Source organism: Myodes glareolus, chromosome 6 (genome assembly GCF_982192425.1).
Source record: "Myodes glareolus chromosome 6, mMyoGla1.1, whole genome shotgun sequence".
Taxonomy (NCBI): Eukaryota; Metazoa; Chordata; class Mammalia; order Rodentia; family Cricetidae; genus Myodes; species Myodes glareolus.
Genome location: NC_142031.1, coordinates 102,321,901 through 102,348,614, shown reverse-complemented (window position 1 = coordinate 102,348,614; position 26,714 = coordinate 102,321,901). Strand labels below are relative to the sequence as shown.

General features: G+C 39.2%; 1 protein-coding gene across 9 annotated transcripts in view; it reads left to right on the top strand.

The window, feature by feature from the left end:
- The window catches only part of Ncoa1 (nuclear receptor coactivator 1), a 205,946-nt gene that overhangs the window by 164,000 nt on the left and 15,232 nt on the right, over positions 1-26,714 (top strand). For 8 of the 9 annotated variants that reach the window (XM_087907440.1, XM_087907438.1, XM_087907439.1 and 5 more), the window contains 7 exons: positions 4-184; positions 11,450-11,567; positions 13,629-13,797; positions 14,006-14,320; positions 17,768-17,869; positions 21,985-22,387; positions 24,536-24,710. In XM_087907440.1, coding sequence (XP_087763566.1) covers positions 4-184; positions 11,450-11,567; positions 13,629-13,797; positions 14,006-14,320; positions 17,768-17,869; positions 21,985-22,387; positions 24,536-24,710 — 1,463 coding nt within the window. The remainder of the gene's footprint in view (positions 1-3; positions 185-11,449; positions 11,568-13,628; positions 13,798-14,005; positions 14,321-17,767; positions 17,870-21,984; positions 22,388-24,535; positions 24,711-26,714) is intronic. The other variant, XM_087907441.1, reaches the window with a different exon arrangement.

Sequence of the window (26,714 nt, the reverse complement as noted above, 5' to 3'; positions counted from 1 at the left end):
TAGTTCGCAGCAGACCTGGACCAGTTTGATCAGTTACTGCCTACGCTGGAGAAGGCAGCGCAATTACCCAACTTGTGTGAGACAGACCGGATGGATGGTACGGTCACTGGTGTCAACATCAAATCAGAGATGCTGCCAGCGTCCCTTCAGCCTACCACTGCCAGATCTGCTCCCAGGCTGAACAGTATGTGCTGGGGGCAACATCTCATTTCAAGTGTTTAGTAGAGCTGTGGGTTAGCACATTGTCTTGCTCCATGATTGCAGAAACTGTTTGTCTATTAAGAATGAAAACATCTTTTTATTATGCCACAGTAAACATTAAACAGTTATCTTTAGACATAAGAACTTAACTCATCATTCATTTCCATTTAGACTGGTTCTGATTTGTTCCAGAGTAGCCTCGAATTCACTTTGTAGCTGAGGATGACCTTGAACTCCTAACCATCCTACTAGAATTACAGATTGTCTTGATCTTGTCTGTTTCTAATGTAGTAAAAATCCCTGTCCTACTGCAATTAATGTTATAGTGAGTGGTTGGCGGTAAGGAGAGAGATTTGTGTTTTTATCCAGAGCTTCCCATAATAACACTCAGAAATACAATATTGTGTCAGATCATGTTTTTCAAATATAAGTCTCTATGTCATAATTTATGGGCTGGTGGTCCAAAAAGACCCTGACCGGCATGATGTCACACTCAAAGCACTCGGGAGGAAGAGGCAGGCAAATCTCTAAGTTTCAGGTCAGCTTGGTCTACAAAGTAAGTTTCAAGACAGCCAGGACTACACAGAGAAACCTTGTCTTGAAAAACCAAAAGGAAAACAAAGAAGAAGGAGGAGGAGAAATAAAGAAAAAAATCAGAAAAAACGAAGTGTGCAATAAAAATATACAGTGAGTTCATTGGTGCCAGAAATAAAACAGCTGGAAAGGTAAAGATAACAGTGCCATGGGAAGAAGAAAAATTAACAAGAAATATCTCTTGGAAATGTTATGTACAAATTAAAAAATTAGAAGGCGGAGTCAGGAAGATCACCACAAGTTCAAGGCCAGGTTGGCATGTAGTGAGTTCTAGGCCAGCAAGACTACATAGTGAGACTCTGTCTGGCAGAAAAAAAAATAGATGTCAGTATGGATGGATATATGGATATCCCTATATATATAGGTAGGTAGGTAAGTAGAAAGATAGATAGATAGATAGATAGATAGATAGATAGATAGATAGATAGATAGATAGATAGATAGATAGATGGAAGAAAATGTGAGAAAAGATTAAAAAATGGAAAACACAGAAGAAAAAGTTAAAGAAATTGCAAGACCTACCAAAGAGGGCCAGTATATTAGTAACTATAAATAAACAAGTAGAAGAAAATGGGAGGAAGGGAAGATAATGCCAAAAAGAAAAATAGGGGAAATTTTCTGGAACTAATTGAGGATGTGATTCTCCAGATTCAAAGGCTTCAACAGCTGCCTAACACAAAAAGTTCTCACAGTATACCTGGTCATTGTCTATTCGGGAACATGGTACATATTCTCAATGCTCTTATTTTTACAGCCAGGCCCCAGCACTAGAAGGGCAAGAGGCAGGCAGGTCTGAGTCAACACTTCTTGTTTGGCTTGATTTGTAAGAGAAGAAAAAAGATATCATAGCCAAATTACCTGAAAACAATTAAAACCAATGATAAAATGGAAATCTTTAAGACAAAGAAAAGTGACACATTGTATCAAATGAGCAACACCAAAAACCTAACTAATTTCTATACCTAGTATCACTTAAAATAAAACAAAGATGTAAAAATGATGGAAGAACAAATAAAACAACTGACTTCCTATACCAGGATCACTCAGAAATAGGTGAAGAAGTAAAGTTTTTTTTAAAATTGTTACCAGCAGGCTATACTCCCCACCAAAAAAAGACAGCAAATGGAGATGGGAACTCTCATCTACATAAGTATTGATGTGAACCAAGTAGAAGAGAGAAGAGAAAACAAGCCTTAGTAACTGGAGGAAAAGAAAGAGTTAAGAATTCATTGTTAGCCAATAAAATAGCACAGTGAAGGCGAGATCCAGGAATGGGGCAAAAAGGAAGAAGCAGGGTTAAATAAAGAAGGAAAAGGGAGAGAATGTGAGGAGGGAAGAAGATCTTTACATTGAGAGGGATGTCAGTTCAACTCCTGGCTCTGCCCAGAAGGGGAAAAATCCAATTATAAAATAAAGGAAAAACATGTAAATGAAAATTAAGTAAATTTAAGAAGAATAAAAAGTAAAAACCAAAGATTTTTTTTAAATAAAGTAAAACAGTACTAAAAGTATTGTGAAGTTAAAAAACAATGATTACGAGCTGAAGAAGTCAGAGGTGGAGGGATGGCTCAGAGGCTAAGAGCGCTGGCTGCTCTTGCAGAGATTCCAGATTCCCAGCACCCTGATGGCTGCTCACAACAGTCAGTAACTCTGATTTAAGAGGCCAGATATCTCTCTTCTTCTGGTCTCCCAGGCACCAGACATGCATCTGGTGCACAAACATATATGCAGGCAAACATTTATACACATTGAAATAAACTGTTTTGAAAGAAGAACTGGGAGAACTTCTGCTCTACAGTGTGGTACTGATCCGCACTGTCTCCTGCAAGGCTGCATTCACTTCAGTAGCTTCCCTTCTTTGCAGTACCAGGACCCTCTACTGGCCCCAAAGAGCTTTATGACCTGCTTAGATTCCCCCTGGAACCAGAGCCTCCTTTCCTAGTTTGTCTCCCCACAAGAACCAAAGAAGGCCAGAGATATCTCTCCCTAGAGTTTCAGAACATAGGGAAGACAAACTACTGAGTCCACACTGGAGGGACTTGGACACCCTGCCCACCAGTGTCAACTCTTTCAGACGTCTCTCAAAACAGTAGGCTACCCTAATGGATGAAGGAAACTGAGAATCCAGCGTCTGTGTGAGGGTCATTTACTGTAACTATCTCATGATCCATCCTTGGAAAATGAAAGTAGTGCTTTCATTTTGTTTTTAAGTTTCTTTCAGTATTAGATTTGCTTGCTCTCTCTTTGCTGCTATTGACATTGCTTGAAGGGTGAATTCTCTCTCAGTATATTATGGAAGACTTAGAATTTGAAAATTATGGTAGCTAGCATGTTTCTTTAGCTAAAGAAGCTTCTTTTCCTGGCAGTAAACCTAGATTCTGATTGCAGAGGACTCATTTCTCAGTTGCTAAGAGGGATAGAGATCGGCAACAAGGAAACTCCTGTGGCAGCCTTGGCACCCACTTTGGGAGACTCCCTGGGATGAACTTCTACCATGAGTCACAGACTCACCATTTTAATCCATGGACACATTCTAAAGTCAGCTGCATCAGAGGAGAGGTCTGGTGGCAGCTGTTCATTGTCCTTTAATTGTCCCAGCAATAGCCCATGGCCTGTTCCTGAGTTGTCCCAGTGCTCTTCTGAGAAAACCCATTTAGGAAACTCTTCTCCCTTGTGTCTCAATTTAGTTGAGTTACAGCATCAGTTTTTTTCCATTTGTGCTTTATCCTTCAGACTTCATAATTCTGCTGAGGCTTCTTCTGTGTGTTTTTCCCTTTTTATTTTTCTTATTTCACTGATTGTAATTTTTGTTCTTTTGGTTGTTTGTTTGGAGCTTTCACTGTCGTTGTTTTGGGATGGATCCTTGCAAAGCAACCCAGGTTGGCCTCCAGCTCTCAGTTTTCTTCTCAGTCCTTCAATGTCCTTCTGAACTATCTCCAGATCCTGTCCTTGAGAGTCAATTGAACATCTGATAATTTGTAAAGTTATTTTTAACCAAGCACATTTATTAAAGAAGTAATACCGAGGCTGGAGAGGTGGCTTAATTCGCACTGTGTTTACCTTGCAAACATAAGAACCCAGTCTCAATCCCCAGCATCCACATGAAAATAAAATACTAGACATGACAGCACATGCCTGCAATCCCAGCACAGAGACAAGAGGTTCCCTGGGGCATGCTGATCAAATCAGCAAGCTCCAAGTTCAACATGAGACCCTGTGAGCCTTTAGATTGTGGATCTCTGGTCATGAGAAAAACATCTCATGCTTTCTCTGTCTGTTCATAGTTTTGTTGATGTGTCTGCTATAACCTGTAGCACAGCCTTACTCCAGGTCAAGTGGAATGAGTATACATAGTGGGTAACCAGTGATCTCCTTCACTGAGCGGGTCTGTCTGAGTTCCATTAGTCTAACTTCTGTAGCATCAGGGTTAATGAATACTCATTAGCTGTTCTCATTGAAAGGCCAACAACATACAACCAAGTAAAGTTAGGTTTCATTGGCCACATCCCATTAACACTTCTGCATTCAGAGAAGTTTTCCACTTTGTGCTGAAAAGGAAAAGGGCAATAAATGTGACTCTAAAAGCATAGTGAAACAAAAATTCTTGCTCTCATCTAAACTTTAATATGCGAGGAATCAGCTAGATATCTTACTGAGAGACAGTTTACCCTGGCTGGACCTTCCTGTTTAGTGTGAGAATTAAGCTTTAAATACTGGATGGTGTAGTGACCTTACAAATACAGCTAGTTTTTTGAAAGTGTCACTCTGACAGGAGTGGAACTAAGCCTAGGAATGCCATATTTTCAATGGGATCTCTTTTTTTCTCTTCTCTTCTCTTCTCTTCTCTTCTCTTCTCTTCTCTTCTCTTCTCTTCTCTTCTCTTCTCCCCTCCCCTCCCCACCTCTCCTCTCCCTTCCTCCCTCCCTCCTTCCCTCTCTCTCTCTCTCTCTCCCCCCCTCCCTCTCTCTCCAGGCTTTCTCTGTAGCTGTGAAGCCTCTCCTAGAACTAACTCCTGTAGACCAGGGTGGCCTTGAACTCACAGAGATCCACCTGCCTCTGCCTCCCGAGTGCTGGGATTAAAGGCATGCACCACCACCACCCAGCTTCAATGGATAATGGATCTTTTAAAAGAACAACTGCCCGTAATTATTAATGCTTTTAGTAGAATTAGGGTTTCCCCGAATCTTAAATTTGTAGTAAAGTTTTGCAATATTAAAGTAAACAAGTAAATAAGATGGAGAGTACATACAAGTAATAGTAAATGGGGATGTAGCTCAGCTGGCGGAGTGCTTATATAGTATGCATGAAGTCCTGGATTCTGTCTCTAGCACCGCATAAAACTGATCATAGTAGTATATGCTTGCAATCCCAGGGAGGTAGAGGCAGGAGGATCACATGTACAAGGTAAAGATGGATCAGCCTTGATCTTGATAGCAAGTGCCTTTTACCTGCCTTACTGAGCTATCCTGCCATGCCAATAACACTTGTTTTACTCAAAATTATAATCATGTTTGCCTATAAAAAGACTTTTTTTAAAAGACTGTAGACTGATTAAATAGTTGCGAGGGAATTCCAGAAGTATCTGAGTAAACAACTGAGCTCCTCCTGCAGATCCTTTTACAACTCCCTCAATATATACATTCCTATTAACCTGTAGATCATTAAAATAGAACTATAGCTGGGCGGTAGAGGCAAGACAAGTGGATCTCTGTGAGTTCGAGGCCAGCCTGGTCTACAAGAGCTAGTTCCAGGACTGGCTCCAAAGCTACAGAGAAACCCTGTCTCAAAAAAAACCAAAATAATGATAATAATCATAAAATATATAGCTATAAAGTATTAAGTTCCCCATGGAATAAGTTTTTAGTACTTAAGATTCATTTCACTTTCTTGTCTTAGAGATTATATATAGTGTGGGTTTTTAAATTTGTTTTAGTAATTAAGTTATTCACATACTTATAAATGCAAAACAATGCCAATATGTAGTATTATCTTTTCATTCTAGAAGTTGTGTGTGTGTGTGTGTGTGTGTGTGTGTGTGTGTGTGTGTGTGTGTGTGTACGTTCATGGCAAGAGGATAACCAGTTACAATCCAACTTTGGCTACATAAGCAAATTCAAGGCCAGCCTGCCTGAGCTACACACTGAGGAAAAGACATCATACTACATTGGCTGTTTTGTTTGTTAACCTTGTTTTTGGATGGCATGTTGTTCATAACTTTACACTCTCGTATCTACATGAGGATTAGGGTTACTTAGAGCTGACTGGTGACTGGTATCTTTCACTATTACAGAGTAACTGTAATGAGTAACTTTACATAGGGATGACTATCACTTGGGAGGGTATATCTGAAGTATAAATTCTAAATATAAGTATCTAGATCAAAGGATAGATGCATAGGTAGTACTAAATGATTCTTCTCACAAGTTATACCACTGATGTTCCTATTTCTATATATCTTTCTCAGTACTTTGAATTATGTATTTTCTTATCTTTGTAGATATTATGGGGTTTTTTCACAATGTAATTTCAAAGTATATTACTTTTGCCCTGAGTTACGTTGACTGGATTTTTTTCCTTTTTTTAATTGATATTTATTGAGCTCTACATTTTTCTCTGCTCCTCTCCCTGCCTCTCCCCTACCCCCTTCAATCCTCCCCCAAGGTCCCTATGCTCCCAATTTACTCAGGAGATCTTGTCTTTTTCTACTTTCTACTTCCCATGTAGACGTTGACCGTTTTCAATGATCTTGGGCAACCTCTTCTTAGTTTCTGACTGTTTATCTATTTGGTTATTGGACTCTAATTTATGGAAGTTTTTATTTACTAAAGAAATCAGCCCTTTTTCTACCTACTGTTTAAAAGACCACAATGACACTCTAACTGCTGTGCAGTTACTGCCAGATGTAACACAAACTGAGCCAGAAGTTTCCTTTTCAACAGCTGAGGGAGATTAGCCATGAATGTGAGAATGGGAAGCTGTTGGATCAGCTATTGGAGTAGTAACTAGGGCAAGAACAGCCTCGGTGATGCCTTCTCCTTGCTGTGCAGAAATTTTTTAAATTATTTAATAACCTTTTTCTGGGTTCATTATCGCTAGAGGGGATACAGAGTTTCTCCTTGGCTAGGTTTAAGTTGATGCAATGTTATGTTGAGCTATTTGCAGAGCCGTGTCTGAATGTTTTGAGGCCGAGGACTGCCTGGACAATGTAGCAAACCTTCGTCTGAAAGAAGAACATTAATACGTATATTAATGTCCTACTAAATATCTCGGGGCTCCTTTGGTAAACCCCACTTTAGCTGCCTCTCTCCAAAAACTGACCTTTTGTCCTGTTTCACACACACACACACACACACACACACACACACACACACACACACACTCACTCATTCACGTTTGTGGTGAGAAAACAAACTTACCTAAAAATAGGGCTTACCCGCCCCCTCCATGAAACAAAAGAGAAAATTTGTATGTTTCCCACATTCTAAGAAATAACTCAGAGTTTCTAAAGGAAGTCTAATGATTGAAGTGGCCCTAAGATGAAACCAAGATCCTTTAAGCATAGAATCTATAGAAATAAGACTTTTGAGTGAATCAGAGTGGTTTTGTTATAGGTTTTATTGTCGTTTGTTTTCATTTACTGATGTTTGCCTGGACATCAAACTCAATGTGCGAATCTTACTCTCTATGTTTTTTTTTGGGGGGGTTTTGTTTTGCTTTTAAATATGAGGTAAAACAGGCTGCCCTCCAACTCCAGAACTTCCTGCCTTAGCTTCTCAGTGCTGGGATTATAGGTGTATGCCACCATGTCTGGCTATGTTTTGAAAATATTTTAACTTGTTCTCTTAGAATTTTCCATAAAGACTAGTAAAATAAGATGTTATGTCCTAATATCGAATTAAGTAAACTAACTGCAATGCTTGGTTTTGTTAGTACAAAGCCATGCACATTTTCTCAAAATGAAACATAATTAACTCTTTCTAGGCTTTATTTCTTAAAAGTTTAGTGCTGGAGATCTGCTGTTAAAGTAGAGCAATGGGACAACGTTAGGGAGCTTGTGGCCACTGTCCTGATTTGGGTAGTGATAGAAATCAAGTGATTACTTTACCATCATTGCTTTAGTTATATTGTTTATTGTGTCTTTCAGAATCCTACAGAATTTGATTTTTATATCATTTGTCACAGACTTAAGTTTAATTAAAGTTGTTGTTACATGCTTTTACATGAAGTAAAGTCAGGCTGGACAGTTGACTCAACTGTTAAGAACACTTGTTGCTCTTTCAAAAGACCCAGGCTTGATTCCTAGCACCCACATGTCAGCACAACCATAAGTAACTAGTTTCTGAAGATCTGGCGACCTTTTCTGGCCTCCAAAGGCACCAGGCACATAGACAGTGTATCTTAGTTACTGTTCTGTTGCTGTGAAGAGACACCATGAGCAAGGCAAATCTTATAAAAGCATTTAATTGGGGATTGCTTACAGTTTTAGAGGGTGAGTCCATGACCATCATATCAGGAAGCAGGCAGTCATGGCACTGGAGCAATACATAAAAACTTTATATCCTGGTATGCAGACAGCAAGCAGAGAGAGAAGGAGGGGGTGGAGACTGGGTCTGATAGATGCTTTTGAAGCCTCAAAGTCCACCCCACTGATACTGCTCCTAATTAGCAAGGTCACACCTCCTAATCCTTCCCAAACAGTTCAACTAATTGGGGACCAGACAGTTAAACATATGAGCCTATGTGGATCATTCTCATTCAGACTACCATCCATATGTGTGTGTGTGTGTAAACAAACACTCATATACATAAAAATAAATCTTTTTTAAAGTCATCATCAGGCTGATAAGGTAGTTCAGTAGATAAAGAACTTGCTGTACAAACAAGAGGCTATGTTCATGTGGTAATGTATGTCTGTAACCCCAGACCTAGGGCCAGTGAAATGATAAGAGAATCCCAGAAGGTTGTGGGCCAGCCAGTCTAGCCAAAGTGGTATCGAGGTCCAGTGAGAAATACTATCTTGAAAAATAAGGTGGTGGCAGGTGTTGGTGGTGCACACCTTTAATCCCAGTACTCAGGAAGCAGAGTCAGGTGGATCTCTGAGTTCGAGACCAGCCTGGTCTGCAGAGTGAGTTCCAGGACAGCCAGGACTGTTTCACAGTGAAACCCTGTCTTAAGAGAGAGAGAGAGAGAGAGAGAGAGAGAGAGAGAGAGAGAGAGAGAGAGAGAAGGAGGAGGAGGAGGAGGAGGAGGAGGAGGAGGAGGAGGAGGAGGAGGAGGAGGAGGAGGAGGGAAGGAAGGAAGGAAGGAAGGAAGGAAGGAAGGAAGGAAGGAAGGAAGGAAGGAAGGAAGGAAGGAAGGAAGGAAGGAAGGAAGGAAGGAAGGAAGGAAATACTGAATGTTCCTAGAGGTTTGATTCCCAGCATCCACATGGCTGCTCATCAGGTGTCTGTAACTCTCATCCCAGAGATCTGACACCTTCTTCTGGCCTCTGAATATAGATGTAAAAATACTCAATAAAATACTGGCAAACCAAATCCAAGAACACATTTTTAAAAAAAATCCACCATCTAGGTGGTGGTGGTACACGCCTTTAATCTGAGCACTTGGGAGGCAGAGGCAGGCAGATCTCTGTGAGTTCAAGGCCAGCTTGGTCTAGAAGAACTAGTTTCCAGGACTGGCTCCAAAGCTACAGAGAAACCTTGTCTTGATAAAAACCAAAAAAAAAAAAAAATCAAGTCGGCTTCATTGCAGAGATGTAGGGATGGTTCAACATACGAAAATCTATCAATATAATCCATGGCATAAATAAACTGAAAGAAAAAACCATATGATCATCTCATTAGATGCTGAAAAAGCATTCGACAAAATCCAACACCTCTTCATGATAAAGCTCTTGGAGAGATCAGGGATACAAGGAACATACTAAACATGATAAAAAGCAATATACAGCAAGCCGACAGCCAATATCAAATTAAATGGAGAGAAACTCAAAAAAATTCCACTAAAATCAGGAACAAGACAAGGCTGTCCACTCTCTCCATATCTCTTCAATATAGTTCTTGAAGTTCTGGCTACAGCAATAAGATAGCAAAAGGAGATCAAGGGGATTCAAATTGGAAAGGGAGAAGTCAAACTTTCATTATTTGCAAATGATATGATAGTATATATGAGTGACCTCAAAAATTCTACCAGGGAACTCCTACAGCTGATAAATACTTTCAGTAATGTGGCAGGACACAAGATCAACTCAAAAAAAAATCAGTAGCCCTCCTATATACAAATGATGAACAAGCTGAGAAAGAAATCAGAGAAACATCACCTTTTACAATAGCCACAAATAACAGTACATTGGGGTAACACTACCCAAGGAAGTGAAAGACCTATTTGACAAAAAATAGAAATGGCAATCCTCCCAAAAGCAATCTATAGATTCAATGCAATCCCCACGTCAAAATCCCAACATAATTCTTCACAGACCTTGAAAGAACAATAATCAACTTCATATGAAAAAACAAAAAACCCAGGATAGCCAAAACAATTTTGTACAATAAAGGAACTTCTGGAAGCATCACCACCAAATACATCAAGCTCTATTACAGAGCTACAGTAATGAAACAGCTTGATATTGGCATAAAAACGTTGACCAATGGAATTGAATCAAAGATCTGGATATTAATCCACACACCTGTGAACACCCGATTTTTGACAAAGAAGCTAAAATTATACAATGGAAAAAAGAAAGCATCTTCAACAAGTGGTGCTGGCATAACTGAATGTCAACATGTAGAAGAATGAAAATAGATCCATATCTATTATCGCCATGCACAAAACTCAAGTCCAAATGGATTAAAGACCTCAATATAAATCTGAATACTTTTTCCTCTTTTACATTATTAGTATCTGTATCTTAATTCATTAATCAATGCCTGAGTTTCTGGAATTTAGATTGCTTTTAGTTTTCCCTAGTGTAAACAGTTTAGAGATGGCCATAAAACTTCCAGAAAGCTTCTACGTGGGGCTAGAGAAATGAGATGGCTTAGTCATCAAGAGCATTGCCTGCCCTTCCTAAGGACCTGAGTTCAGTTCCCAGCATCCACATGGTGGCTCACAACCATCTGTTACTCCAGTTCCAGCGAATCTGATGCTCTTTTCTGGCCTCTTTGGGCACTGAATGCGTGCAGTGCACAGACATAAATGCAAACAAAACATCCATACACATAAAATAATTTTTTTAATTATATATAATTTTTCTGAGGTGCATTTTCTAAGCTAATTTCTCTAAGGGTTCTACCTACAAGCTGCAGTGACCTTTCAGTGTCTCTTCTTGCCTTTTGTGGATCTATTTTGTCTTCTGATTGTTGCACTCATTTCATGGTATATGCTGAAAAAGTAGCTAACCGAAATGATGTTATCTTTAAAATAGTAACTTCTGACAGTCCTTCATTTCCTTTAGTAAGCATATGTACAGGAAACACCCAATTCTGTTTTGATTCAGACCCTTTTTCTCATTTGCTTTTTATTACATGTAGACACCTTCCCTCTGGATCATCAGAATAATATTTTGTGGGGAAGTCTCACTCTCCTGTATTGTATGTTACTTCTGAAATGTTACCTGATCCTCTTTTGTGACAGTGAGCTCTTTCTCTTCAATCAGGATTGCCTGAACTAGAATTAGAAGCAATCGATAACCAGTTTGGACAACCAGGAGCAGGCGATCAGATTCCATGGGCAAATAATACTGTGACGACAATAAATCAGAATAAACCAGACGAGTAAGTGAGACACTTTATATTTTGTACATTATCAGATATCAGCCTCTAAGCCAGGAACTACTCCCCCCAAAACTGGATTCCAGTCGACACTAGTAATTTTGAGCTATAAATTGATGTGAATGTCTCATTAAAAGGGGGTTGCCAGAGGACATAGTCAAGCAGATCCAATTACAGTATGACCACGAGGCAGTTATACTTTGTAATCACCACAAGATTGATATAGTGTGCAGGTCTCATTTTACATTTTAGTGTCTTGCATTTCTTTGATTTCCATGTATTCCTGAGACCTGTAGATAAACTAGCCTTCATATACCAGTTATGTTACCTTTAAAACTTTTAGCTGTGGGTTATTTTGTCCATCATTTGTCTTTGTTTGGAGAAAGAATATGTAAGGAAAGAAAATATATCTACTCAGTGGTCCATTCTCATTGAAATTAATTTCTCAATTCACACAGGCATCTGTGTTTTGCAACACAGACTACGTCTCATACATGGCAATCAAAAGAAAAATGAATTTTGAATATTATCTGAACTGTTTTCCTTTACATTTTCTCAAAATAATAATTCTTTATCATATTGCTCATGTAATTATATTTTTATTATTTTCTATATATGCCTAAGTTTTACTCCTCAGCTAATGTCAGTTTGGATTAGACTGCATGCTGTCTTCATGAATCAATGGACAATTTGTTTTTGTGAGCCACTACCGACTAGCTAGTATATGAGCTACCAGTATGTAAACAATTTTCAACTTAATTTCTTTCATATGTAAGAAATTTTATATCATCATTTTATATCATCAAGATAATTTAGTCATCTTTGAAAGCATAAATAAATGTACTGTTTTGACTTTGATTCAGTCATAGTAATTAATGGTATTCATACAATAAATAGAATAAAAATAAATCTGAAGGTCTAGAGAGATGGTTCACTGGGTAAAGTGCTACCACACAAGCATGAAAACCCAAGTGTGGATTCCAAAACCAACATTTAAAAGAAAAGAAAAGAAGGAAGGGAGGGAAAGAAGGGATGAAGGGAGGAAAAAAGAGAGGAATGGAGGGAGGAAAAAAGAGAGAGCTACAAAGGATTTCTTTTGGAGAGTTTTCAAGACAGGGTTTCTCTGTGAAGCAGTCCTGGCTGTCCTGAAACTCACTTTATGAACCAGGATGGCCTCGAACTCACAGATTCTCCTGCCTCTGCCTTTCAAGTGCTGGGATTAGAGGCATGCAGCACCACCACCTGGCTTATTAAGAACTCTTTATGAGAAATGGTTCAGCAGTTAAGAGCACTGTCTTTTCAGAGAACCCAGGTTTGGTTCCCAGCGCTCGTATCAGGTGGCACCTGTCACTCAGTTCCTATGATCCACCACCCTTCCCTGGCCTTTCCAGATATCTGCACAATCATGGTGCACATGCACGTACTCATGCACAGACACAGACACATAGATGAATAATTAAATCTTCACAAAGTATTTCCCATTTCTTACTTATATTTGGTTCGTTTTTTAGGATATTTCTTTAAGCGAACATTAAGAATATGGAATTTTAAGATCAGTAGTTGGCAAAAGAATGGAAATTGCAGTCAAACTATACATTAAATATTATTTTGTACCTAGAAAGATGACTCGGTGGGTAAAATGCTTTCTTATGTAAATGTGAGGATTTGAGTTCAGATTTTTAGAACCCATTTAAACCTGGGTGTGCTGGATCTATAATCCCACTCTTGTCTTACTGGCCAGCCAGTCTAGCCAATTCGTGAGCTCCAGTTTCAGTGAGACCGCTAGTTAGACGCTAAGGTGAAGGGATATAGAGAAAGGCATCTAACATCAACCTCTGGCTTCCACATGTGCACATACGGAGTTACACATCCATACCCACACAAATGCACATACATCCAAGAACATGGTCTCTGAATTCTGCACACTAATCATAGAACATTTCATTGCCAGCATCATAACAGAACTTTTTAAAATCAGATTTGTGCATATATGTATGTGTATGCATTTGCGCTCTTAAAAATTGAATCATTTTTTTCTGCCTTTCTCATCTTTTGCTGCCACAGCCAATGCATTAGCTCACAATTAGACGAGCTTCTCTGTCCACCAACAACAGTAGAAGGAAGAAACGACGAGAAGGCCCTCCTGGAACAACTGGTGTCCTTCCTCAGTGGCAAAGACGAAACGGAGCTGGCCGAGCTAGACAGAGCGCTGGGGATCGACAAACTTGTCCAGGTGCTTGTTTAGTCTTTGCTTGAGTGACCAGAGCAATTTTAAATCAATGGTCCCTTAGGGTGATGAGCTTCCAAAGAGCATGAAATCAGAATGAACACATTCTAAGACTTTCTAGAGATAACTTGCTCCCAGGTGCAAATTTATGTAGACATGCATGTCATTGTTGCCAGACTTTGTTTATAAACTATTTTGGCATCTTTTCCAACAGGGAGGTGGATTAGATGTATTGTCCGAGAGGTTCCCACCACAGCAAGCAACGCCTCCTCTGATGATGGAAGAAAGACCTGCCCTCTACCCCCAGCCATACTCATCTCCTTCTCCTACTGCCAGCCTCCCTGGCCCTTTCCAAGGCATGGTCAGGCAGAAGCCCTCACTGGGGACTATGCCAGTTCAAGTCACACCTCCCCGAGGCACCTTTTCACCCAGCATGGGCATGCAGCCCCGGCAGTCTCTAAACAGACCTCCAGCTGCACCCAACCAGCTGCGGCTTCAGCTACAGCAGCGGTTACAGGGACAGCAGCAGGTGAGTGCTGTCCTCTCAGTTTTTCTTCTCCAAGGGTCTGTGCCAGAGCTCTCTGTGATGAGTCAGTGGCTGCAGTGAAAGTGCCTGGGCCACTCCCAGACCTTGGTAAGGGAAGGGTGGGAGGGAAAACTGTGGCTAGAATGTAAAATAAAATTTTTAAAAAATTAAAAGATCATTTTAAAAAAGCCATCCTAGGATAGCTAGGATATGAGTAAGAGACCTTTTTGTTAAAGAATGCTAATTGTAGCAAAGTACTTTGAAAATTACAGCTTAAAGGCAATATAATTTTGTTTTTTTAAAGATACAAACTAGTTTTAGATTAGATATCACATAATTACTAAGTTAATAAAGAGAACTGTAGCTTAGTTTGTAAAGTAGAACAAGAAATAGCATTGAATTGTTGAGACAAAGTAAAATTTGTGTTATTTAAAGTTAGATGAAATTCTAGTGATGATATGAATGAAAGAAAAGATACATTTGCAGGCCTGGGATTTGTGCATGATTTTAATGTCTCGTGTGACAGGAAATGAATTGATGTAGTCCTATAAATATTTAAGATTGTATTAGCAACAGACAGGAAGGTGACCATCAAGGAGCACAGCGGCAAATGGTATACAGTGCCATGTCTAAGAATCATGACTGGGGCTGTCAGTCATGTATATTTTCTTGAGTTTCTAGAAAAGTATTTGAAGACATTGCTTAGAACTGTACTAATTCAGGAAGGAAAATAAATAAATGTTAGAAAGCTAGGACAGTGGTAGAAGGCATTTCCAGCATGCTCAAGGTCCTCTGTTCAATCCACACATCCTAGAAGAAGGAAGGGCAGTGTGGCATAATGGCTATGAGAGTAACTGATTCTGAATGTAAAAATAGTCAGATAATTCCTTTGCCTCCTAAAGAACATATAGATTCAATAAGAGAATGTAAAGCTCTCAGCACATGCCTGGTATAGTGTAGTATTTAATGAACACTAGCTTTATAAATTATGTTTAGCAAATATAATAAACAATGTAAACATATTTCTATTCAGTAAACAGGGTGATGATGATGGAGAGGACAAGGATTGATGAAATGGGAAAATGTAAAGGATGTAATGAAAAGGAAAGGAATGTGTTTTAAATGCTAGGATAGAATAAAGCACTCAGTGATGAATTGCAAGAAGTGAGAAAAAAAATAAAAGTCATAGTCTTAAGAAACTGTACTAAAGAGAAAGGACTTCTTGCTGGACTTGCTGGTTTCTGGTTGTTGTTGTAGATGTGGTTTCTGGTTTTGTTTTGCTAGCTTTTCAGACAAGGTCCGCATTGCTCAGGTTGTCCTCAAACTCAGAATTCTCCCACCTCAACCTACCAAGAGCTGAGACCACAGGGGATGCGGCATCACACCCAGAAAAGGAAATAGTCGTAGAAATGCTGACCATCTTAATTAAGCACACACTTGGAGTGCTACTCTAAGTACCCGAAAAGATAAAAATAGTAAATCATACAAGGAACTTCAGTAGTCAAAGCTGCCTATGTTTGTGTTTGTGCCTCTCTGACACACTGCATCACACAGCAGTGTACTGAGTGCTAGGTCAGAAGAGTCTATGCTTATGGACTCAGTTTACAAGCAGCTGAAGTTAAGGAAACAAGGGCCTGAAGCTAGAGAATCAGTAAGCACGGCCCAACATGGAATGAGATCAGATTCCTGAGCTAATGAAACAATGTTTCATATTCAGTTCAGAGAAAAAAGCTGGGTTTGCGTCCATTTGTTCCTAAAGTGGCAGGTGGCTAATGAGCAGACTACTGCAAAGAATATCCAAGAGATGAGGATGCAGCAGAGGAGAATGCTGGGCTCTGCTTGCTTGAAGGCTTGTTCAAAGTGGGAAGTATTTTCCGACTCAAACAGAGTGTTTCTTTCTGTATACTTGCAGTCCTGATCTTTTGAGGGTAGTCAGTGCATAGGTTGGGAAAAGCATCTTTATTTTTAAGCAATTGTGAATGCTTTATCTTATTCCACTAGGCTTGAAATTTGTATTTTTAACATTTCTATATTGTATTAACTTTTCCTAAAAGTCTTATTTTTTTCTGATCTATGTAAGTCAGAAAATAAATGAATCCAGAATTAAGAGGTAAGCTGTTAGGCAATGAGAAACTCAATCACTGCTCCTGGATTTGCATTTTTATAGAACGCTAATAGGCTTTCTCCTTACATATAGTCCAATAAAACATATCCACAATTATCCATTTATATAATTTACAAGTTATGAAATATTAAATAAACATCAAGTAACATATTCCTGAATTTCATGGCATATGCCTATGTTTCCAGCTTCTCCCAATGCAGGAGGATCACTGGAACCCAACAATTTAAAACCAATCTGGGTAGCAGTGAGAACTTAGTCTTATAGCTCAGAAGCAGAGTACTTGCATAGCATGTGCAAGGGTCGGTCCTCATCACTGCAGCAACAATAATAAAAACAATATAATGTAGCATTAATGTTATTGCTACTAGACCTTTGAAGGAAGGTCTAGTAGCAATAACATTATATTGAGGGAGAAAGTTTTGATCTATAGATTATTTACAATGAAGTCTTCCAGGTGTAGTTTATTATTATCTGATAAAGTAAAGGGTTGCCTAGACCTGTGACACCAGCCTGATCTAAACTGAACTTCCATATCAGTCCCCTGCAGATTATTCTGGGAAATAAATGTTGATAATTGTAAATCAGAAAAAAAGGTTTGTGATGAACAAATTGCAGTCTACCCCTTCTTGGAGATGCACAGTGTGCTTTGGCCAATTAAAGGCGCATAAAATTACTGCAGTAAATAAATCTGTTTCACCTTATGTAGCCCTCATTTCCAATACGTCCTACAGCACAGTATGCTATTTTCCTGGCACATCTATTAATATCCTGCAGAACAATGTTCTTTAGAACACCAATTTGGGAAATGTTGGTCTAAAGTGATTACTTCTTCTAGTTAAATAAATAATCCATTTTCTCAGAGCATTTGTTTCTTATGTAATTCTCTCTGGCTAATGATATCATGTTGGATTTTCCCCAAGTATATATAAAGATCCAAGTGAGAGTGCTGCCCAGAGCCTTGGCTTCCCATTTGTCTCTCAGACCTTTGCAGGGCTGTTCTCTGCTTTTCATTTATGATATTTTAAGATCTAAAGCTGATTCTTTTCATTTTATATCATACTTCCCTGAAGTAACTATTCACATGCTTTCAGAAGTACACTAATGTTGTACATGTGTATACTTATGTGTGTTTCCTACCTTTAAATGTTCTGAACACAACAGTTGTCTGATAGTGGAAGTTATTAGTCTTTTGGCAAATAGAATGGGAGGTGTTCTATTTGCCTATACTACTAAACCTATACTACTAAAACTTTTCATTAGTAATATTTGTGTCATGCCATGTTTGCTTGTAGAGGTGTTATCCTTCCTTGTCTTCGTTTTCCTAGTTGATGCACCAAAACCGGCAAGCTATCTTGAACCAGTTTGCAGCAACTACTCCTGTTGGCATGAACATGAGGTCAGGCATGCAACAGCAGATCACGCCTCAGGTAAGGCAGAAGCCAGGCATTGGTAAACTTCTCCAGCACAAGCAGTGTTTCTCAGCATTGGCTCGAGTACTGCTGAAATGGCCTGGGAGATCAGCTTTAAATGATGTTTATGGAGTAAATTGCTTCCAGAATGAATTAGTAGGCAATGAATTAATAGCCTATTTGTCATGCTCTTTCTGCTACTTCACCTAAAGGCAAAATTCTGTGTTTCATTTTACTGTTTTTGTTATTGTTTCATGGTACTAGAGGGTCAAGTAGAAAACTGTGCATTTTGACCAACCTAAACATCAGCATTTTCTGGGTTTGTTTGTTTGTTTTAATTTCTTTAGAAGATTTTTCTTTTATAAATAATGTGACTTTTGATCTATTATTTTACAAATTTGCACATATATGCACACAATATTTTTTATAATTTCATACCAATATTGTCCTCTCTTCTCCCACTCATTTTTTATTATTTTATTTTATTTTTCAAAAACGAAAACAAAGTTTCTTTTTTCATTTTACCTGTCAATCCCAGTTCCCACTCCTTCCCCTCCTCCCATTCCCTGCACTTTCCCCTCCATCCCAAAAAGCAATGTGCCTTACCCTCTTTGAGGTTTATTTATTTTGAAGATCCTTGTTTATAAACCTAAAGTCATAGAATTTTGCACTTAAAAATAACTGGATGGGGGCCAGTGAGGTGGCACGGTGTGTAAAGACATTTCCTCAGAGCCTGGCAACCTGAATTCACTAGAAGGAAAACATCCACTCCACAAAGTTGTCTTCTGATCACTACATATGAAGTATGGCACACATAAACACACATATACACAAGAATACAGTAAACTCTTTTAGAAGAACTGAATGGATCCAGGTGTGATAATCTCAAGCACTTGAGATGAAGCAAAAGAACCCCAAGTTTAAGACCAATCTGGGATAGTTGGCAAAGCTATACAACCCCTGGGGATTCAATCTTTAAAAGAAGAAGAGGAGGAGGAAAGGAAGGAAGGAGGGAGGGAAGGAAGGAAGGAAGGAAGGAAGGAAGGAAGGAAGGAAGGAAGGAAGGAAGGAAGGAAGGAAGGAAGGAAAAAAGAAAGAAAAACTGGATGGCTTTGATGAATGGAATATAGTATTCACTTCTATATATATTTTTTAATATTTTTACTTCAGCAACTTAAGTTTTCTTAAACCAAGGTGATGATGTAAATATTGAGAGACAAGAGTTGTAAAGAAGAATGATAATCAAGCAAAACCCTTCATGGACTGGAGAGATGACTCAGCAGATAAGAGCACTGGCTGTTCTTTCAGATGCCCCATGTTTGATTCTCAGCTTACAGGTCAGGTGTCTCAGAATCATCTGTAACTCCAGTTCCAGAGGATCTGACATTTTTGGCCTCCAGGAGTACCTGCATTCATGTCCATATCCCATGTGCAGATATACATACCTTCACATAATTAAAAACAATAAAATAATGGAACTAGAGAGATGCCTTAATGGTAAAAGAGTACCCACTGCTATTATTCCAAAGGTCCTGAGTTCAATTCCCAGTACTCACCTGGCAACTCACACTTGTCTGATCTATAATGGATTCTAATGCCCTCTTATGGTACTTAGGCATACATAAAGGCATAGTACATCCATATATATAAAATACATAAATAAATCTTTAAAAAATAATGGCTTTGTGAGTAAGAGCACTGACTACTCTTCCAGAGGACCTAGATTCAATTTCTAGCACCCACATGGCAGCTCACAGCTGTCTGTAACTCCAGTTCCAGGAAATCTGTCACCCTCTTCTGGTCCATGGTACAGAAACATACATGAAGGCAGACCACCCATACACATAAAATAAAACTAAAGAATCTTAAAAATAAAACAAAACAATAAAAATAATCTTTAAATTCTTCATGAAATGAATCTTGTTAAACTTGGGACAAATCCAGGAAGCTATTACTACTAATCAAAGAGGTGGTGCTGATGAGGCTGCTGCTAAAACAGATATGAGCATCTTCATGAGTCCAAATTTGAGTCTCTTCATCTTTTAAGTTATGAACCTTAATATTGAATCCCATGTAGGAATAACTAGGTTGTAAGGAAACAAGACCCCACTTTAGCAATTCACATGATTTCTATCAGAAAACCATGTTTCAGGGTTTTGCAAAGTGGACAACGTCTAGTTGGCAGATTTCATTTTAAGGAATATATATATATGCATACTTCAATCAGATCCTCTGTCTGAAATGACATCTTCTGAAGAAGGCTTTATTGATATGCCAGGCTGCTTTTCATGTGAGAACTGAAAAGTAATTTCAGCCTAATTCACCACCTCTTTCCTCATCCATAATCGTGTAGCTATTAAGCCACTTATGATAATGCCTAGAGTATTATTATGCTGCATAATGATATAAAATAGCTGTTTCCATTTACTTCTGCTGATGATCTTATTTCTAGTTAATTATTTTCTTTTTAAATGATAATTTGTTAGACACTGAATCTTCCAATTTGTTGTTTTCCACATTTTAATGGCATTTATAAGTTTTCCTAAGCATAAAGGTAATACCTATTTATTATAAATAATTTGAGAACCATAGAAAAGAATAATAAAGAAAATCAGCATCACTTTCAATCATACTTTATTCATTTAAACAGAGTACAGCAGTAAAGACAATGAAGAAGGAGGAAGACTGTGACTCTGTAGAGAAACAGAGAAGTGCATTAGAAATAGAGGTCTCACTGTGTTAGGGTGAACTCACGGTCTTGCTGTGTTAGGGTGAACTCATAGGCTGTGTTAGGGTGAACTCACAGGCTGTGTTAGGGTGAACTCATCAAGCACTACTGGCCTCCCCTTGTTGAGGTGCTCATGTGTCTCAGCAGTGTTCTTGTCCAGCATCACAGAAGTAGTTAACATTTACTGTGGGGTTTCTTATGTAGTTCTTTTTGATATTTATTTTTGAATTTGTGTTTAAACAGCTAATAGAAATTATCTTAGCATTTATTAATTACTTGTGGCCTATAAAATGTACTAGGGGGCTGGAGAAATAGCTCAGCAGTTTAGAGCACTGACTGCTCTTGCAAAGAACCCTGGTTTGGTTCCCAGCACCTACATGGTAGCACACAACCACCTGTAACTCCAGTTCAAGGGGATCTGACCCTCTTCAGACCTCAGCAAGCTCCTACATGTATGTGGTACACACACTGGTGCAGGACAATTGTCTGTATTCTGTCAATCATATTTTAAATAAACGCTGATTGGCCAGACAGGAAGTATAGGCGGGTCAACCAGAAAGGAAGTAGAGGTGGGGCCATGAGAACAGGAGAATTCTAGGAAGGAGGAAGCCCATTCCTCCAGCCCAGCCCAGATCACCAAAGAAGCAGGATGTGATCTGCCTGGCTGAGAAAGTTACCGAGCCATGTGGCTAACATAGATAAGAATAATGGGTTAATATAAGCTACAAGAGCTAATAAGAAGTCTGATTGGCCAAGGGGCCAATCAGTTTATAACCTATTGTAGACTCTCTGTGTGATTTTCTTTGGGGCTTGCCGGATGTGGGGTACTGGGCAGGACAGAAAACCTCAACAAGCCAGCCCTCAAGTTACAACACACATAAAAAAACATTTTTTAAAAATAGAATATACTTGATTTATTTTTTCCTTATGATTTTACTTAAGGAATCTTTACTTTACATTTTAGTTTCCCTTGTAGCCTGATGGCTGCTGCATTTTATTTTGCTCCAAGCTACCAGGCTTTATCCTATAAGCTTTCTAGGTTAGGTACATGATTGTAATAATTTTAATATGTAAGATTTTTTTCTTGATATGGGAAAGTTGGAAGAACAGAATTGTACAAATACAGAACACTGCAGTTGATAAAGGAGCAGGTCGTTGTCCTGGTGCTCAACAAGATGTTTTTGTTTTCTTTTTTCCATTCTTTTCTTCTCTAATTTTTATTTTAATTTAGGTTTTATTTACTTTTAGGGGAAGTCTACAGGGGTAGAGGGCAGATGTCGAATGACTGGGAAATAAGTGGGGTTGGGATACATGATATAAAATACCCAAAGAATCAATAAAAAATCATGTTTTAAAAAAATAAATCATCAACTTTTTTAAAAAAGATATTTTTCCTTCTTTGTAGCCACCTTTGAATGCTCAGATGTTGGCTCAGCGTCAACGGGAATTGTACAGTCAACAGCATCGACAGAGGCAGATTATACAGCAGCAAAGAGCCATGCTCATGAGGCACCAAAGTTTTGGGAACAACATCCCTCCTTCATCTGGACTGCCAGTTCAAATGGGGAACCCCCGTCTTCCTCAGGGTGCTCCACAGCAGTTCCCCTACCCACCAAACTATGGTACAAATCCAGGAACCCCACCTGCTTCTACTAGCCCTTTTTCTCAACTGGCAGCAAATCCTGAGGCGTCCTTGGCCACCCGCAGCAGCATGGTGAACAGAGGCATGGCAGGAAACATGGGAGGACAGTTTGGCACTGGCATCAATCCTCAGATGCAGCAGAATGTCTTCCAGTATCCAGGATCAGGTACGCGATGCTCATGTTGCCTTTTTAACTCACCTGTAGTTGCAGGTCCTGCTTTGCATTTGCCCTGACTTTGGGGCATGTGCTGAAGAGGAAAGATTTAAGTGGTAAAGTCAGGAGAGGCGGCAGGCTCAATATCACTGAATGGTTGTGTGATTTCAGACTTTTCTAAGCTTGGTTGCTGACATTAATAAATTTGGGAGCTATAAAACTTTTGACATTTTATGTATAAAGCAAACTCACTGTTCTCTCCTGGATCCTATGACATCTATCCAAACAAAACCCTTCTCAGCTGGCAGTTTTTAGTGCATTAACTCAGTCATTGGATGATTTTATTTTGATAGTTTATATAAGAATAACCAATATTTACCAAGTATCTCAGACTTCTTATTGATGATACCACTTTTAACTAAATAAGTTGTAACTTCCTCCAGAATGAATATTCTGATTTATAGAAGTTTTTTCTCTTTTGCTTTCATTGTTTTGTACTCTTTATCCTAGACAATGATCCTTTTTATTTTTTATTCCTTTGAGATTCTAAAAGATAGTAGTGATAATACATACTTGATTAATCTATCACATATCAGGTTTAATGACTAATTCCTGAAAAAGAGAAACCCTTTGATTATATAAGTGAACTAAACATGATTTTTAAGGCTGCCTAGAAAAGAATCCCAATAAAAAGCAACTCATGGACATGTGCAGGCAGCATGTGCCCCAGCATCTGAGCTTTATCTAGCACCTACATTTTTCTTTCTTCCAGACCAGCTTTTAGTCTGGTTTTAGTTAGTTACAAAAAGTAACTTTTCTTTGTAAAGTCAGCATTTATAATATAAGGGAAACCCAGAAGATGGATGCAACAAGGAAAGCAGCTTTATCGGCTTGCAAACTGAAATGAAATGGCAGCCCTCAGTTCTCGGATGATCAGCTTCAAAAGAATACTATAAATTTGTTACCTTTCGTTGAATAACAATGTTTCAAGATCAAGTGTTTCATCTCTGCTCTTGTAGAAGGGCTCCCTGTGACATCAGCCAGGTCACCATGAATATGCCTGGTGCCTGTAGAGGGTAGAAGAGAGCCTCAGATCTCCTGGAGCTAGAGTTACAGATAGCTGTGAGGTGCCACGTGGGTGAGGGGAATGAACCCAGGTCCTCTGAAAGGGCAGTATATGTTCAGCCCTTCACACGCAACGCTGACCTGCTGTTTTCCCTTGTCATTATACCACATGCATGCTATTACGTTCTTCTGTCTTTATAAACACAACTGCAGATCCCTGTATATATGTTCATGGTGCATATACATACAGACAGACACTCACATATACACATAAAAGTAATTTAAAAAAAAAACATGAGTTTCTGAGGAGGACTTGAAAGAATTATAACAAATTATTATGAGCTACTTATGGTATTCTTTTCTTTTCTAGACTTTTATAACTTTGTCTTTAAAACCTTTAGCTATGGTATACATTTTCTTAGTGAAACAAGTATAAAAGAAAACAGTACTAGCATAATCCAACCATGAAAAGAAACACTCTTTGAGGGCTTCTATTTTAGCGTAAGGTAGAGTAGCTGGGGCCATGTTTATTCTTCGATGTGAAAGCAACAATATCAGAAAGAAACAGGAAACAGCAGTTGTAGTGGCTGACAGACTGAATACAGCAGTTGTAGGGGTTGGCAAACTGAATACAGCAGTTCTAGGGGTTGGCAGACTGTGGATACAGCAGTTGTAGGGGTTGGCAGACTGGATACAGCAGTTGTAGGGGTTGGCAGATTGTGCTGTCCAACAGAGCAGAGTCCAGCTCAAGAGCCTGGGAAAGCCGGTTCTGCACATAGGATTTCAAATGACCTCTGTGTGCGCATGTGTGACATGCACACAGAACAGGGCCAGACAGCAAACTTGAAGATAATAAGGAGTAGTTTTCAAAGTTCACACAGGGCCACTTTGTTGTGTTTATAGACCAGGCTGGCCTCGAACTCACAGAGATCCACCTGCCTCTGTCTCCCGAGTGCTGGGATTAAAGACATGCGCCACCACCGCCTGGCCAAAGAAGGCATTTCTAAATAAATTATAGCATGTGCTTTTTATTATTATCTTATTATGTTGATATATGCAGTGTATTTACATCGATTAATATGTGTTAATTTTCAGGACTGGTTCCCCAAGGTGAGGCCAACTTTGCCCCATCTCTAAGCCCTGGGAGCTCCATGGTGCCGATGCCAATCCCTCCTCCTCAGAGCTCTCTGCTCCAACAAACTCCACCCACTTCTGGGTACCAGTCACCAGACATGAAGGCCTGGCAGCAAGGAACAATGGGAAACAACAAGTAAGGGGATAGTTTTTCTGTATGAGCATCCCTGGCTCTCTGCCACTCATAAGAGCAGCCATACTTCTTGAGGTGACTATATGGTCACAATCCAGTGGTATGCTAGAAAGAACTGAGTTTTGTTATCAGCAAAGGAAAATGGGACTGTCAAATGCTTGAATATCAACTCATCATTTAGGTCAATTTGTGTATTTACAGTATGAGGATCTAGTGGCCTCTGGCCTTTTTACCCCAGTCCTTACACACCTGGAGGATGTCGCCCACACTTTTCTAGGACAGATGTACAAGTAGATACATTTTTGTCAAAGGGAATATATTTTATTATCTCATTAGGTACAGAAAAAAATCAAACTTGATATCCACGATCAGTTCTCCATAAACTATGATTGTAAGAAAATTGTTTTATTGAAAATAGAGGAGAAAATTTCTTAAAGCCACACTAGTAAAATGCTGGCATTCATTTGAGCAGAGGGGCTCATAGCCTCACTCTCCTCAGAGTATTGAAAAATCTCATATGACAGCCAGCATTCTCGAGGCTTCCTAAGTTACTCTGCCTCACCTCTTCATGCATGTCTGGATTTTTAGTGGCCTCATCTTACCCATTTAGCTTATAAAATTACCTCACTAAAGTTTTTTTTATTTTTTTTTAAATTCTGAACTTTTCACACATCACTTGATTTTATAAGGATTTTAATTTGGTTGTGTCTTGGTTCTGATGACAGGGAAGCCATTTAGTCTGACAACATAATAAGTAAGGCAGTTAAAGTTGAAAACATAAAATCATATTCTCTTAAAGTTCACGGAAAGGTGAGAGAGGAAATCTTTTGTAAAAGAACTGTGTGGCTCACAGTAAAGACTGTGTATAAATTGGATGGGAGTGGAGCCATCTCTGAAACATGCAAGAAGAATTTAGTCTCCTAATGTGTTCTAATCCCAACTTCCTAAACTCGCTTGTGATTCCCTGCCCCTCATTGTAACTGCTCCCTTCTATGCATACAGCTACTTTGTCCAGCTCTCTGTCTGCCACACACAGCCACTCTCTAATGAAACCTAATGGCCACTGCTCCATACTGGAGGCATCTCTGTATTTAATTTAAATATGTTGATGGATAGCAGTATAGCTCAGCAGGAGTTCTTGCTTAGACATATATAAGGCAGATTTCCTAAAAGCAGAAAGAAAGGACAGAGGGTGGGGTGGAAGAAAAGAAGAAAGAGAAGAGAGAATGAAAAAGAACGATTGGGAAAAGTTATGCTGACAGGTTCTAACCTGTTCCTCTGTTCCACCTTCCAGTTTAATTCTTTAAAAGAGTGTGCTCTGTTCACCTCTTCTCCTCCCACGCCCTGTCGAGCCAGTCAGGCACATCTTACCACTACACCAAAATGTTCTTGCCAAGGTAGTCGGTGTCCTCCATATTGTCAGTGGCATTTGACGATGTACTTTCTTCTTTTTTTTAAAGTTCTTTTCTTCTTTTGGATTTTGGAACAACATCTCTCCGCTCTCTTGCTCTTGGTGACTTTCCTCCTTATCTTCTCTTGCTGAAGGCCATCATTTGCCAGATCATTTTCTTGGCCTCTATCATGCAAGCCCAGGAATTTATCCTTGACCTCTTGCTCCTAACTACTGTGTTGTAGCATCCAACCTTTTTTTTTTTTTTTTGGTTTTTTTGAACTCACTCTGTAGACCAGGCTGACCTCAAACTATCTACCTGTCTCTGCCTCCCTAGTGTTGAGATTAATGGTGTGCACCACCACTGCCTGGTGTAACATCCTATCTTAAGGCAAGCATTATGACAAACCTGTGATCTCAGTACTTGGGAAGTAGAAGCAGGAGGATTGGAGTTCAGGTTGTCATTCATTGCCTAGTGAGTACAGGGCCAACACGAGCTGCATGATACCCTGCCGCTAAAAAAACCATAAGTGTTGAGGCTAGAGAAATCGCTGTCTGGCTGTCTGTTGCAGAGTGAGTGGGCTACTTGTTTGTCCTGGCCACCCAGCTAACTTAGG